We start from the raw sequence: 16781 nt of genomic DNA, 5'->3' as shown, positions 1-16781 counted from the left end.
TACTATGTCTGCATTACACCAAGGGAGACTTCCCGTTCCTAACGTCCTCTAGATCAGGTGTGAATTTGAGCCTATGCTGTTTACACCTTCAAAGTCATCCTTCAGCGTTGTCAGCTTCGGGAATTCATTCTAAACTTCTCTTAGGGTTTTCACAGAAACTGCTTTAGAAAGGGAAGGTATCCTACAGTAGAAAATACAACTGTGCAGTGTAGAGCGACTTACAAGTCACTTCCATAGCACCCGTCTCGGTCAGTCTTCATGACCTCATTTTTGTTTGCAATAAGATAATGGCATACAAATGATCATAACAATAATGAAAACAAGTTAGACATGGATGAAGGGAGGCAATGTTTTCTGACTTTGAGCTGTTTCCTAAGCACTTTATATATAAAACCTAATTAGGCAGAAGTTTCACTGAAACTATCAAAGATCATAATCCCTCCCTCCATTTTATAGAGGACGAATCAATCCTAAACTGGCAGACTCTGAGGACCATACCTGAGGCTCATAACTAGCCAGTGTCAAGTCTCAGGAAAAGCTCCCTCTGGTGTGTCGAGTCACAGTCCCTCCATCTTTGTCTGGACCATGATGCATCATGGGATGGGTGTCTAGTTCTCAGGCCCTGGTTCTCAGCACAATGGTCTACATTTACTGGACGGTTAGTTTTAAAATTAAATGTTCAACGTTATTTCAAAAATCTCAAATTGGTAATAATTAGTGCGCTCCCAGAATATACCTATAGGTAGGGAAATCTCTCCCCTGTGAGCTCAGAGGCAGTGAGGTCTGATGATTGACAAGCTTATGGAGAAATAAATGGAAGCCCCTGGTTGGTGAGTATCTAGTATCTGGCTCTTAAAATGAGTGTACTAATTTGTAAAGTCATAGTTAAAACGCCACGGTTTGGGGATCTGTGCTCAGGAGATGTAAATTCAATGAACTGGCAGCATTCAAGTGAGAGGAAACACTGATTTGCCTTCCCCTATTGCCTAGGTTCTCTGACAGCTCCTGCAAGCTGGAATTTTCCTTTGCGGACTGGAGAAAAATACCCACTAATTATCTTTTCTCACGGTCTCGGAGCCTTCAGGTAACGGTTGGGAGACAAGACAGTGTTAGTTCTAAGCTGTCACCGACTAGATCCATGTCTTTAAAAAAATCAGATTCTAGAATGTGGTGTTGGCCCATGCAGGACATTTGAGGTTCCCTAAGAATGGACTGTGGCACTGCTGGGAAGGTGGGGAGTGTCTACACTGAAGAGCATTGTCTTTGACACTGTAACTATAGTCTGGAAAATTATCTGATTTCTGCTGCACTAATGGTTGGCAAATGGGGATTCGAGAACCAGATCTAGCCAGCACCCGGTCAGTTTCCGTATTATCGGTGACTGTAACAGCAGAGTTGAGATGTTGTCTTTCTCAGAGAGCTGCAGATGGGCGGGTCTTTGAGTCTCTGCAGTAGACCACATCCCTTCCTGTGCCCTCTGCAGTAGGTGTCAGTTCCTAGACAACCCTTTTGTAGTCCTCCATTGACCATGGAATACGCGGTGGGAGAAAGAGGTAGGGAATGGCTATGTGGAGTGAGTGTGTGTTGTGGTTTGCCCTGGAGTTATCTGTATTTTGAGCACACAGTCATTTAGCTTCCTCTCACAGTTTGATCATTTCCTGTAATGCGAAGCAAGTAGTCACACGCTGCTGTAAATAGGTGCAAGGCACTGAAGGTACCTGCACTCACTCGCCCTCAGTGAGGACCACCTTTCATAGACAAAGAGAAGGCTCAAGGGCTGGACGCAGGACAAGCAGCTAGGAAGTGGCAGAGCTTGGCCTACCTTCCTATATACTGCTTCCGTACATGCATCACCTTGTCAGAACTTTATTATCTGGAGATGTGGAGATGGTTCCGTGATTATAGAAGTACTCTCTCTGAAAGAGAACCCACACTCATATCCCAGCAGCCATCTCAGGTAGCCCTCAACTACCTGTGATTCTAGCTTCATGGGCTACAGTGCCCTCTACTGGCCTCCACAGGTACTTGCACACACATGCACATACACGTATACACAAAAATAAAACATTTTAAATCTTAAAAAAGAAACCCTTGCCTCCTCTATACTAAGTGTAAGCCTTTGCTTTTAGCTCTATTTTATAAGAAATAACAAAACTGAATGACTATCTAAAAATCATGTAGCTAAGACGTGACAAAGATTTAAAAAAAAAAGCAAACTTAAGTTCAAATCGCTTTACCACTGAGTTGGGACCCCAGCTCATGAGAACGGCTTTTTGCTATGTTCCCACATTGCCTTCTGGGATTGTGATAATGGAAGGGATTTTTCAGTGTCACTAGGCAGTGGACAATCAGGTCCTTTCCTGGCACTTCCTATGGTCCTCTGTTATAAAAAAAAAAAGTGTATGGAAGGGAAATCAATAGGTAAGAGGAAAGTCAAGAATGGAGCTGAGGAAGATGGTCAGGTGAGGAATGGAGATGAATAGATAACCCACCCTCTGTGTGTGTGTGTGTGTGCGTGTGTGTGTATGTGCGCGTGCATGCATGTGCATGTGCATAGATGGATCTGCATCAACTCTCAAAATTCATGATTTGTAATCACTGTAACATTAACTCAGCTTCTTTATTCATAGTCACTCTTTCGTTAAACTAGGATTCTTGACGGTTTAGACCGGATAACGGCTTGCTTTAGAGGCCCTATCTGCTGTACTGTCGGATGCATAGCAGTATCATATCTAGTCATTAGATGCCAGTAGCCTCCTAAGGGGTAAGCTCTCTGAAGATGAGAGCGCTCCAGTGTGCAGGGCATAATGGGCTCCGTGTTCCCCATTTCTTTACTGGGCTTAGGTTTATAATCATGGTGGGTAGTTGTGATGTTTTCTGCATTTTGATTTTCAGGACAATTTATTCTGCTATTGGCGCTGCTTTGGCATCCTATGGGTTTATAGTGGCCACTGTGGAACATAGGTATGTTTCCGTGTATGTCAACTACAAACAAACAAAAAAAGACAACGTGAAAACCATGTTAACATCCCTCACTAAACCTGTAGCTCTTCTTCTGTAAGCTCGCAAAAGCCATGGGTGGAATTTTAAATGGTGGGAACAAAAGACAATGAGCCGCATTGTCAAGACCTTTAAAATAGTTCATGTTCTGAGATCAGTGAAGTTCTGCGCGGACTAAGCTGCAAGTTTTCAGACACACTGTCTCAGTTCTTTAGTGCCATTCTGTTTCTGTTTCTCCTCTTTGGGTGCCTGGGTGCTGCAGCACACCAGCTCGGAGAAGCCAGGAAGTCTGGAATAGGTGGGGTTCAAGGTCTGCCTCTTCCCTCTGGGGCACCACTGTATACCAGGCTTGGACCAGGGAGGGTGAAGGAGGGCTGAGGAGTTGGGGAGGGAGAAGACCTTCTCCGAGGATTGTAGTGTTACAGCCCTTTTGGACTAAGGGTGTCTCCAATGATCTTAGCTTGTTCTTATTTCTTTACTGGGGGCAGGTTTGAACACATACCCTTTATTCAGGGGTGAACCACGGGTTATATAGTTTTTCCAGGGTGGAAGAAGGTCATTGGCTGAAAGCTAAGGTACTGAGATGCCTCCTTATCATGGTGAGGCCTTCCAGGTGCTCTGCTATGTGACTGAATACTTACGACCACCTTGTTGGGCATCTCCTGATTAGGTGCTCTGAGGCAGGCACGGAAACAGGGAGGGCGTTCATCCTGCCAGTCTCAGGATGAGATTATATTATCAAATGTTGAGATTGCCAAGGTTTGGACACTCTCAACCTTGTCCATTCCATGACAATACCTCTGGTGGCACGATCCAGGTGCCCTACGTTTTAGAATTTGTAACAACCCTATGAGGTACTTATTTTATTCATTTCACACAGGATAAAAATGAAGGTATGAAGGTAATCTGCCCAAAGTCAGACAGCTATTAGGTGGCAATGCAGGAATGTGATATTAGAGAGCTGTTGTGTTATTTTCCATTCTGTTCTGTATTATTTCCATGGCACATGGGATTGGAAACGACACTGCATGTATTAGGCAAACAGTTTATCCTGAGCCAGGTCCCCAACCCATGAGAATGGCTCTCGAACATGATCCCAATGTTGCCTCCTGGGATTGGATAAATGGAAGGACTATTTGCAAGTCACTTGACAGTGGACAGATTGATGGTTTCCACGTACCCTCCTTTGGGGTCCTCTTTTATTTGTGGGGGGAAAGTACAGTGGAAGAGGAAAGGAAGTCAACAGATGAGAGGAAAATATCAAGGGTGGCGCTGGGAAAGACAATCCAGGGGGAATGGGCTGTAATTAAATCTGTGTGTGTCGTAGAGACGGATCTGCATCCGCAACTTACTATTTTGAAGACCAGGCGGCTGCGAAAATGGAAAACAGGTCTTGGTTTTACCTGAAAAAGATAAAACAAGAGGAGTCGGAAAGAGCTCGGAAAGAGCAGGTATATTTCAGTGAGAGAAGGGACATGGCGGCCTTCGAGCACAAAGAAAAGGACAGCCTTTGTTAAAACCATTAGCTCTTCTGCTTATCCCTAAGTTCTGTCAGAAGACTCTTGAGTGCTGAAAATTCCTTTTATTGAGAGGTCTGTTTCACAGAATTACTCTTGGAAATGACAATGGTATTGAGAATTCTCTTCTGTTAAAGTGTCTAGTTTTTTGAATCTCAAAGCCAATAGAAAATAGATGAACATGCTTTCTTTTTTTCTTCTTTGATTTAGTCTTTTCCCCCTCTCCACTCCTCATAGTCCCTCTTCTACTTCCCCTCTCTTCAAGATCCACTCCTCCTCCATTTCTTGTCAGAAAAGAGTAGGCCTCCCAGGGACATAAAATTAACACCACGAAAACAAGTTATAATATGACAACTAGGCACGGACCCTCAAGTTATTTACTTTAACATGGTAATATGGACAAGGCAAGCCAGTGGGAGGAAAAGATTCTCAAGAGCCGGCAAAGGAGTCAGAGACATGCCCACTCCCACAAAAACATCACACTAACAACTGTAACATACATACAAATGTATATGCATGTTATAGTTGAGAGAGAGAGAGAGAGAGAGAGAGAGAGAGAGAGAGATTTATATGTATGTTATGGTTGTACATATGTATATACATATATAGTATATGCATATATATGTATATATACACATATATGTATGCTATAGCTGTACATGTATATATGTATATATACATATATATGCATGTTGTGGTTGTTAGCTTGATATATATGCATATACATGCATATATGCATACAGTTTTAGCTTGAATATATATATGTATATATATACACACACACATATATACATTATATACAATCTTCTTCAGGGTTTCCTGAGCTCCAAAGGGAGGGACCAGATGGAAGTCTCCAATTTGAGCTCTCTATCCTCCTAATGTTTGTCTGTGGGTCTCTGCATCTGCTCCCATCAGCTGCAAGAGGAAGCTTCTCTGATGACGATTGGGCTATACACAGGATGAATAGATGTCCAACCCTAGAAGCTTTATTAAAGGGATTTTGGAGCAATAACATGCAATGGTCTTTAATGTACAGGTCTTGCCCAGGTATCGTGATATACACCTTTGATCCCAGAACTCGGGAAGCAGAAGCAGGCAGACTTCTGTGAGTGTGAGACCATCTTGGTGTAAATAGTGAGTTCCAGGAAATTCAGAGCAACTTAATGCGACGGTGTCCCCTCCCTTTCTCAAAGAAGTGTATAGGCCTTAAAATCTACTCATCTGTGGGTGTTGGCTCCATTACTTGGTAGTGGGAAGACCCTAGACAAGCAAATATTGCACTGTGATGTATTACACAATAGTAAATAACAGTATCTGTCTTTTGTGGTCATTGGAATGATTACTTGAGATAAAGTATACCAGTTACTTCTTTATCTTAGGCTTGATAGATGTGGCATGGTAGTTAAACCCACACACATTTCACTGAAGTAGGCTATTGTGCACTAGGAAATCTTCCTTTCCAAAGGGAATGTAGACCCAGGGAAGCTCAGAAAGTTAAAGATTCACAAGGTCCTCCCCTGAGGTTACATAGGCAGGAGGCATTTATTGCTCAAAAGACTGTTTTACAGCTTAAAGGATGTAGCTTTCGAGCCAACACACACACACACACACACACACACACACACACACACACACACACACACACACACACAATTGACCCTAATAAATTTACTGGTTCACCAAGCTAGGCTTGGAAATTAGCTGGAATAATTTCTTTGGTCTGCTGGCATTTTCTCTGGGATAGATAGACTTTGTTCATATTGTCCCCACCATTACCATGCAATAAATAGAAGTTTAAAGAATTCACATGGTGGGTAAGCCAGAGGTGAGCTGAGCCTAGCTGTAGCTGGTGCCCAAGCTGGAACCCTCAGTTACAACACTACCTGTATTTTCTTCACTTTTTGATGAGATATTTGTAATGTGTAACTAACCATTCTCCCACAGGCAACTCTACACAAACATTAAGGTGTTACAATAGCTTACATTTTCCTTCTAATTATTGTATTAGGTTCGGCAGAGAGCAAAAGAATGTTCCAAGGCTCTCAGTGCAATTCTTGACATTGAACATGGAAACCCAAAAGAGAATGTACTAGGTTTACCTTTTGATATGAAACAGCTGAAGGTGAGTTTTAACAGAGCTCTTTCTTCCTTGGACTGTGTTTCTGTATAATTTTTTTAAGCTTCTTTTCTGCTGCATTGCAAGGTACATGATAAAAGGCTTTGTGATAGATGGCTTTGACTGTCAACTTCACGAAATTTAGAATCACCTAGGAAGAGAGTCGCAATGGTCTACATCGGGTTGTTCTGTGGTTATGCTTGTAGCGGACTGTCTTAAGGTAATTGATGGGGTAAGACCCAGCCCACTGTGGGCAGCACTAATCCTTAGGCAGGAGGTCCTGAATAGCTGAGCACAAGCCAAACAAGCTACCGGTCAGGTAAATCATTCATATATTAATTTCTCTCTCTGCCATTGATTGTTGATGCACTATGACTAGCTGTTTTAATAACCTTCCATCTTGACTTTCATGCCATCATGGACTATGAACATGGAATTATGAGCTCAAATAAACCCTCTCCCATCTACTTTGACTTCTTATTCCAGGATATTTTATCACAGCAAGAGAAATAAAACTGAACTAAAATGGGCGCGCGCGCACACACACACACACACACACACACACACACACACACACACACACACATACACATGTTCACAATCACGCAAAGCAGTCAGCAGTGAGACCTGCACCAGGTTGAACTGTATGTAAATAAAAACTGCCCATGTGAGCTGAAAACAATTTCATGGCTTAACTTCATGCATTCAAGGGAGGTATAGTTTATTGAATAATGATGGCATCATTTTAAGCTTCCTCTTGAAAGAGTTGGCCAAATGCTTTGAATGACGTGGGAGGCATTGTAAGTGTGTTTGTAACTGTGTTTGTAAGTGTGAATGGCTTGAGTCAAGGGTAGGAAAGCACAGTGCAGAGGGAACTAGAAGTAGTTTGACTTGAGGATAAGATGATGGTTTCTTCTCTAGATACAACCGAGAGGTGATGCTCAACAAGACACCTCCTTCTATATATGTTCCTTTAGCCTGGCACAAATACTTCCTTTTCACTTCACTAACCCCTGTCGAATCTTCAACACTCAAGTCAGACATCTGAGAAGCCCCCCCCCAGGCTTTTGCAGAGCCTCGGTTGGCTGTCATCTTACCATAGTGCTCCTTGGTCTCGGGGTGTTATGTTGCGTGCATCGCATAGTATCAAAAATCGCTATCATTTTCTTCCACAATAAACTTGAGCTTACCAAAAATGAGACTACAGTGTCTGATAAGACAGATATTCAAGAAATATGCTTAGGATAAATGACCTGATAATCATGGGAGAAAGTGAGACAGAACTCAGCAAGGGGGCTTAGAATCAGAGAGCGTGAGTTTTGGGTGTAGGTGATAAAGGCCAATAAGTTCATCTCTGAGTGTGTGTGTGTGTGTGTGTGTGTGTGTGTGTGTGTGTGTCCGCACGCATGCACGCACACACGTGCGCATCTTATGTTGTAAGTCATCAAGGTATTTACCCAGACTTGTGAAGTGAATAATGATGGTACATTATTTTCAGAATTATTTAATGTACTGCTCTAATGCCAGGTGAGATAGCAACTTGCTCTCCTGCCTTTTTACCCAGGATTCTATCGATGAGACTAAAATAGCTGTGATGGGGCATTCTTTTGGAGGAGCAACAGTTTTTCAAGCCCTAAGTGAAGACCAGAGATTCAGGTAAGAGAATAAGACAAAGCAAAAGAACTGAAGACGACTGGAAGAGAGGGCACAGGTAACACACGACAGTTAACCGGTTTTCTGAAATTCCAGTGATTAAGGGATCTTTTGGGTTTATAAATCCTACTGTCTTTTATATCTGTTGGTTTCATTTTACATATGTGAACATTTTGCCTGCTTCTATGTATGTGCGCCGTTGTGCATGCTTTCTGCTGGAAGAGGTCAGAAGAGCACATCAATGCTCTGTCACTATACTTACAGAGAGCTGTGGGCTGTCATGTGGATGTTGGGAATTCAACCCATATCCTTGCCCAGAGAGGTGATGGTTCTAAACCATCTCTCCGTCTCACGCCTTGCTACTGTTCTTTGCTCCAGCAAGTTTATAGATTTTCCTAGGCAGAAACCACTTACTTGTCCTACTTCTAAAACCTTTCCCTTGCTATGGTGATAGAGCGGCAATATCCATGGACGAACAGGCATCTCTGGAGTAGGACACAGAGTCCTCTGGGTGCATGCCCCGGACTAGTAGAGTCACACGGTGGGGTATGTTCAGCTTCTTGAGTCGCCTCCACATTGATTTCCAAAGTGCCTGCAGCAGTTCATACCCCTACCAACAGTGAACAAGGCTGCCCCTTTCCCCAGCCTTTGCTGGCGTTGGTTGAGTCTCACTGGGTGAAATGCCCTCCCAACAAAATCCTAATCTGCATTTTCCATAATGGCTAAAGATGTTGAATACCTTTAAAAGTACTTATTAGCCTTTATTTTTCCTATCAAGAACTCTTGGTTTGGTACATTTTGGCCCATTCATATCTCGTTTTTTGTTTTTTTGGGTTGTTTTCTTGTTATTTAGTTATTTTGAGTTCTTTGTATAGATCAAGTATATGTCTCTCTCGAATGTGGATCTTAGCACGATTGGAGTGAATGTGTGCAGAGGCCAGGAAACTAGAAAGGGTCTCCTGAACAGTGAAGCAGAGGCTCTGCGGGAGAGGAGTGGGGAGCATAATAGAGCCTGAGATATTTAGGGTTTAAATGGAGATGTGCGGAGTGGAGAGAGGGTCATCTCAAACTATTCATGAGCACACATTGGGAATCCTGCTACATAGTAAGCTAATTTTTATAAAGATATTTAAAGATTTATTTTATGTGAGTACACTGTAGCTGTCTTCAGACACACCAGAAGAGGGCATCAGATCCCATTACAGATGGCTGTGAGCCACCATGTAGTTGCTGGGAATTGAACTCAGGACCTCTGGAAGAGCATCCAGTGTGCTCTAACCACTGAGCCATCTCTCCAGCCCATAATCCAATTTTAAAAGCAGTTTTCCCACCTGTACTTGCCCATCCTCCATTGTCCTTATTTATCTGTAAAGGATTTAACCTTTTCACTTGTAATTTGATCTTTATGTCTTTTCTGTGATGTGTGTATGATAATGTCACCATTTTTACAATCTTCCCTAAGAATTTTTCTTTTTTAATTTTAGCTTTTAGCTTTTCTTTCCTTTCATCTCTCGGGTGAGGCTAGATCCCAAATCACAGATTTATTTGGGCAAAAGGCAGACAGAAGCCCAGTTTTCTAACATAGAAACATTTTCTTTCTTGAATGACTCATCCTAGTCTTACATAGAATGGTCTGTCTAGAGACTGGGCTGGACCATTTGAGATGTTTCCATTCAATATAAGGACATTCTCTGCTGTCATGCACTTTGCTTATGCATGGGTTTTCAGTGTGTCTAGGGAATACAGGACCAGACTCAGTGGGAGGAAGAAAATTTGATTTTTAATTTTTTTATTATTTTCAATCATGTGAATGTGCATCTCTCTCTCTCTCTCTCTCTCTCTCTCTCTCTCTCTCTCTGTGTGTGTGTGTGTGTGTGTGTGTGTGTGTGTGTGTGTGTGTGTGACCAAGGAGGCTCAAGGTCTCAGAGCTCCCCGAAATAGAGCTACAGGTAGTTGTGAGCCACCTAGTATGGTCCTCTGCAAGAACACCAAAGACTCAAGCACTGAGCCATTGCTCCAGTCTCCAAAATCATATTTTCACATGGTATGCTTCATATTTTGCCCTGTAAATATAATCCTATGTGTCTGGGGTATCATGTTACTCTGAAATAGGTGTAACACATACGCTGTGAGGCACCCAAGACTCTGGAAAGAAGTTGAAGAGATTAATCAGCAGTTAAGAGCACATACTGTTATTCAGTATCCAACACCATGTCAGGCATCTTATGGTTAACTCCATCCTATAACTCCAGCTCCAAGAGATATAACATCCATTGCTGGCCTTTCTGGGAATCCTCACATACCACCCTACCACACACACACACACACACACACACACACACACACACACACACACACACATACACACACAGAGTCTTGAAACACATAAGAAATAGGAAAAACTTGCTGTTTATCAGTTTTGAGGAAATCACAACTTATCTAAATATGTTTTGAAAAAAATGTGACAAAACGAATATGAAAAAACTTTAAGGATATAGCTTTCTTTACGTTATGATTCCTAAGGAACGTAATCATGTGATTCCAGTTTAGCTGTGTTACAAAGCTGATTGTAGCTCCCCCGGCATGCTTACATTAAGGTGGTGTGAAGGGAAGGCCTCTCCTGGTTAGCCTGTAACCCGTCATTCTCTGTCACTGTCAATGTCTGCAGATGTGGGATTGCCCTTGATCCGTGGATGTTTCCCGTGAGTGAGGAGCTGTACTCCAGAGTTCCTCAGCCTCTCTTCTTTATCAACTCTGCCGAATTCCAGACTCCAAAGGACATTGCAAAAATGAAAAACTTCTACCAGCCTGACAAGGAAAGGAAAATGATTACGATCAAGTGAGTGCTCCATGGCTTGGAGGGCGATTTAGGACCTGAAGCATCTGGAAGCCATTGCAGAAAGGCTCTACCCGTTGTGAGATTTTTAATACATAGAATGTAGTCTGTCTTCAGTACTCTTAAGCTTGCTTTGTTTTCTTGCGAATCAAGAAGCTTTAATTATTTAAAAAAAGTTATAAGTAAACGTTTTAGGTCGTTGTACAATGTTACAAAATGAAAATAACCTCAACAGTCCAATGAAATACATTTATTGTGGTACTTATTATTTTGGGGGCATGCTACACCCTCTCGTTGCCTTTAAATCTCTAACAGGGGTTTCTACCCCATTTCAGATCATTTTTTCCCAAATAAAAGACACAGAGACCTTTTAGATTTATAATAAGCCTTAAAGAACCAGAGAGAGCTGGGGAGATATCAACCCTCTATGCTATTTTATCTACTTCCCTGTTCGAATCCCCAAGATATTTTTTACCATGTTCCATCAGTGTTGCTCCTGCTCAGGTCAGCCCTCGTAGTCATGCATTCAAGATCCAACTACTCCATGGTGACTTCCTCCTACTCTCTTCCTCCTTTGTGGTTACCGTGGTTACCACCTGAGATCTGAAGACCAGGGAACCTTTGCTCAGCCCAGGCTGTAGGCATCTCTGTTAACCAATCAGGGATCACTTGGGATGCCTGGTTTACACAGTTTCATTTGATGTTCATGAGGATCTCATCGGGGGCAACCGGATCTTGGTGACCAGTATTTAGCATTCAACTACACCGCAGTCCTAGACCAACCCCCTACCCACATTACTGTGCATGTGTAATGTGTCACTGTGTTGTGTCTTCTCTGGAGTCAAGAGGTATGTGGATCCGTGGATGCAATGTAAAAGCTTGGGTTTTAAATAGCGCTTACCCTGCTTTCAATAAGAAAATTTTATTAATCTCAGAATTAAAAAGAAACTAAAAACCCGTTTGGTAATCTAAAGCAGCAAAAGTTTCCAGGATAAAACTCGTCGCTTTAGTACATAAATTGCTGATGTTATGAATGTCGGCTATTGATTTCTTGGTGCTGTGCCATAACCACTCCGGTCACAAAAAGCTTACCAAAACATAATCAATAGCTTTAATTTTTAAACTTCTATTGATTCTTTATGATTTTCACATCATGCACCCCAATCCCATTCATCTTCCCAACCCTCCATATCTACTCTCTGCCCTTGCAACTTCCCCTACCTGCCTGCCCCCCCGAAATAAAAACAAAAATAAATTAAAATTTAAAAATGTCACTGTGGAAGCTGTGTTGTGTCACAGTGTGTCACACAGCACACCTTCTACCCAAACAGCTTTACTTGTGAATGTTCGTTGGAATGAGTCACTGGTCTGGTTTCAGGCCTCTGGCCTCTGCTACACCATCAATACTGAATTCTCACCAGGATGCCTGTCAGATATCCCATGGTTGCTTTGTTGATGGAGATTCTGAGCTTTGGTTCTGCAGGACCTGCTCCTTCATGCACTTCAGCAGTTCATAGATGGGGTAAATGTTAGGATGAGCCAACTCAAAGCCCTGGATCTGGTCCTCAGTGGTAGCTGAGTTAGTCAGCCCTCCAACTGTCCTGGGAGACCTTGCCACCAGGGTCAGCTCTACCACATTGTCCAGGTGAGGGGTGAGGACAGCTCTCCTGCGTGCCAAAGCTGGAGGGTCCAGCTCTGTACAGTCCTCAAGACATTAACATGGCCCCCAGGCAGCAGCCTAGACCAGGAATGGCTATGTAACCTTTGGTGTCAACGTGGGCCGTGGACATCAACAGAGACCCCTGTTGATGCAGGACCACAGACCCAGATATGGTTCTGGTGGCAGTTTGGGCTAGAACCTCACCATGACCTCAGGTGGCAGTTTTGGCCACTCACATCAGGCTGTTCCTTTCTACCCTCGAGTCCCCACTTGTGCCTCTCTTCATACTGCACAAATCATGCCATTTTTCTCTGTCCCATATCTCCACCACCTATTTGCTCATCATAGTGGCACCGCCCCAGAGTCCTCTGGGAAACCTTCTGCCCCACCCATCCATGACCTCTTTCTTGGTTGATGTGATACATGAGCGTTTTGTCTGCTTGTCTCTCCATGCACCAAGTATGTTACAGTGTCTGCAGATGCCAGAGGAGGGTGTCAGATCCCCCTGGAAATGGAGTTATGGGTGATTGTGTGCTGAGAATCAAACCCAGGTCATCTGCAAGAAGAGCAAGTGCTCTTAAGCCCTGAGCCATCTCTCCAGCCCCAGACTTAAATGAAAATTCTTTTAGTGCTGTTAATTACACGGTGCTTATAATGGCAGTTTAATATATAGGTTGGTATTGACTTCTTTCATTTGAGCATCAATACATACAGTATTGGGGGACAGTAGTTCATCTGTAGGCCGTGTAAAGTCTTTAAAGAAAAAGCGAGAGCATTTGTGTCTACCTGTTGGAAGAATGTATGAGCTTATAAATTCCACAGCACTGTGAAGAGATGCCCTGAATAATAGCTATGTGCCTATATCCTCTCCTGGCTTTAAACTCACAACAAGATTATTCAAAATGGAGCTAGAGGGATGCCCAGCAGCTAAGAGCAGCTGCTGCTCTTGCAGAGGACTGGACTTTGGACCCATGACAGGTTGCTTACAAAGGCCTGCATCTCCAACTCCAGGGGATCCAGTGAACCTTTCTGGTCTCTGCCAGCAAATGCACACTCATGCAGGCACACACATGTTTAAAAGACACAAGCAAACTTAGAACTCATCCTTCTACCCTTTAAAACCTGGTTAATTCAGGGAGAGAGGGAAAGGCAAAAAGGATGCACTTAGACTAGTTCCCCTCTATCCATAGTTTGGGTTTCTACATTCTCTTTTCATAGTTTTAGTTATTTATGGCCAGTTGTGATCAGGAGACATTTACTGGGGAAAATTCTAGAAATAAACAATTCATTTTGTTGAGTATGAGCCATTCTCTATAATATAACAAAACCTTGTACGATCCTGCTTTGATGGGGAGCATTCCTTCATCCAGTCATGCATATTCTATGTGCACACCTCCTGATAGTCGCCCAGTGTCATGACAGTCATCACATCAGCTATCCTATTGCAACATTCACAGCATTCCAGATTAAATACAGCTCAGCCAACTAATGGGGAAGAGAAAGAGAAAAAGAGAAAGAAAATTCTCTCTCTCTCTCTCTCTCTCTCTCTCTCTCTCTCTCTCTCTCTCACACACACACACACACACACACACACGCGCGCGCGCGCACGCCCGCGCACACACGCACGCGCACACACACACACAGCGCATACACACGCGCGCACACACACACAGCTCACACACACGCGCACACACACATGCACGCACATGCACACACACTCGCGCACACACACACATACACTCACATGCACACACATACGCACACACACACGCACACGCACACACGTGCGCACACACACGCGCACACACATGCACACACACGCGCACACACACGCGCGCATATGCACCATGCACACACACGCGCGCACATGCACACACACACGCACACACACGCACACACACACACGCACGTGCGCGCACACGCACACACGCACGCACATGCACACACGCACACACACACGCACGCACATGCACACACACGCGCGCGCGCACACACACACGCACGCGTGCGCACACACACCCGCGCACATGCACCATGCACACACACACACGCACATGCACACACACGCACGCACGCACATGCACACACACACACACACACACGCACACACACACACACCACACATACACATACATAGTTTTGGTTACTTTCCTTGTTTCTGTGAAAATAAAATAAAAGAACTCTGTGGCTCAGTGGTTAAGAGCACTGGCTAGCAAGCCAGGGAGGGCAAGCCAGTCAGCAGAATTCCTTCAAGGTTGGGCTCTGCTTCTGTTCCTGCCTCACAGCTCCTGTCTTGATGTTGCCCTGCCTTCCCTCAGTGAAGGTCTGTGTGCAATCTGGAACTGAAACCAACCCTTTCATCCTCACATTGCTTTTGCTTGTGCTGTTTATCATAACAAGAAACAAACCAGGGCACAGATATTTTAGGATACTTATATGAACAGCTTTTGACCTTCAGATAGATTGTACATTTTGTTTCCCTATTTTGCCGAGAGTGGTCTGTTAGAGACAGAATCCTTTTTGTAAGTGTGTGTGTGTGTGCGTGTGTGTGTGTGTGTGTGTGTGTGTGTGTGTATGTATGTGTGTGTGTATATATGTGTGTGTGTATATGTGTGTGTATATATATATGTGTGTGTGTGTGTGTGTGTGTGTGTGTGTGTGTGTGTGTATGTATACATATTTTTCCAGTAAATGTTGCTTGATCACAACTGGCTATAAATAACTAAAACTATGAAAATAGAGGGTAGAAACCGAAACTGGGTGAAAGGGAACTAGTCTAACTGCATCCCTTTTCCCCCATCTCCCTGAATTAACAAGGTTTTAAAGAGCAGAAAAATGAGTTCTATTATTACTTGAGAGTCTTTGAAATATTTATTTTCATTTCCATGCGCATGCATGAGTAGGCATTTGCTGCCAGAGACCAGAAAAGTTCACACGTACATATATACATATACATATGTATGTATACACACACATGATTTATAAATATCTTTCTCTCTTAGGGGCTCAGTGCACCAGAATTTTGCTGACGGGACTTTTGTAACTGGCAAAATAATTGGAAACAAGCTGTCACTGAAAGGAGACATAGACTCCAGAGTTGCCATAGACCTCACCAACAAGGCTTCCTTGGCTTTCTTACAAAAACATTTAGGTAAGAAATGGCACATTCTTCTGTGACTCAAGCTGCTGGGCTCTCAGGACAACGCCATTTTATATTCGCTTGGCATAGAAAGTCATTTCATAAGTACTCAGCACAGTCTTATTGCAGCTGTTCCCACTTGGTTTTTGGTAGAGGAAGCAGTGAATTAATTTGAAACATTTCAAAAAGTGAATTATGTCACATTGCATTGTTTAATATGTTTATGTATGTGCATATTGCACATCATATACATGTACTTGTTGAAGTCCTTCTACGGATCCTAGAGTATTACGTACCCTGTAGAGATACGTACAGCACTTGCTTGTCTGCTTTGCAGGCTCTGTGCTTGCATATGCAACCTGTCCCCTAGAAATTCTGTCATCACTGTCATGATTCTGTAATTTGTGACTCTATGGTGCCACCTAGTGGCACTCAACTGTTTAATATTATTAACAGTTTTTTTTGTTTGTTTTGTTTTGTTTTGTTTTTATAGGACTTCATAAAGACTTTGATCAGTGGGACTGTCTGGTGGAGGGAGAGAACGAGAACCTCATCCCGGGGTCACCCTTTGATGTAGTCACCCAGTCCCCGGCTCTGCAGAGTTCTCCCGGATCACACAACCAGAATTAGAAGAGCTTGTTACACAGTTGCCTTTTAAAATCAGAGTGACGTTGAGAGAGAGAGAGAGAGAGAGAGAGAGAGAGAGAGAGAGAGAGAGAGAGAGAGAAATGTCATTTACCCAAATAAGCATTTGGTAAATGTACACTGTACTATAAGATGGTGATGAATGCCTGGCCTAAGATTCCCCTCTCCCCCCCCAAAAAATGTAAGGAAAATAAAATAGAGAACATAAAAAATAA

At 43.2% G+C, this 16781-nt stretch overlaps 1 protein-coding gene and 1 long non-coding RNA gene across 4 annotated transcripts in view; one reads left to right on the top strand and one right to left on the bottom strand.

Annotated features, from left to right (window-relative positions):
• Pla2g7 (phospholipase A2 group VII) overlaps positions 1–16781 on the top strand; it is a 42414-nt gene extending 25633 nt beyond the window's left edge. For all 3 annotated transcript variants that reach the window (NM_001009353.1, XM_087565118.1, XM_087565119.1), the window contains 8 exon segments: positions 991–1084; positions 2896–2964; positions 4328–4451; positions 6526–6639; positions 8198–8289; positions 10955–11125; positions 15785–15933; positions 16415–16781. In NM_001009353.1, the coding sequence (NP_001009353.1) occupies positions 991–1084; positions 2896–2964; positions 4328–4451; positions 6526–6639; positions 8198–8289; positions 10955–11125; positions 15785–15933; positions 16415–16551 (950 nt within the window). In that variant the 3' untranslated portion in view covers positions 16552–16781.
• Positions 4163–11703, bottom strand: LOC134480345 (uncharacterized). Its single transcript, XR_015629032.1, has 3 exons — positions 11598–11703; positions 10878–11094; positions 4163–4403 (listed from the first exon to the last, which is right to left on the bottom strand). It is a non-coding gene; the product is annotated as an uncharacterized LOC134480345 (long non-coding RNA).

The sequence above is a fragment of the Rattus norvegicus genome, chromosome 9 (genome assembly GCF_021556685.1).
Source record: "Rattus norvegicus strain SHRSP/BbbUtx chromosome 9, alternate assembly SHRSP_T2T, whole genome shotgun sequence".
NCBI lineage: Eukaryota > Metazoa > Chordata > Mammalia > Rodentia > Muridae > Rattus > Rattus norvegicus.
The sequence above is the reverse complement of the archived record's forward strand: the minus strand, read 5'-3'. Positions and strand labels throughout refer to the sequence as shown.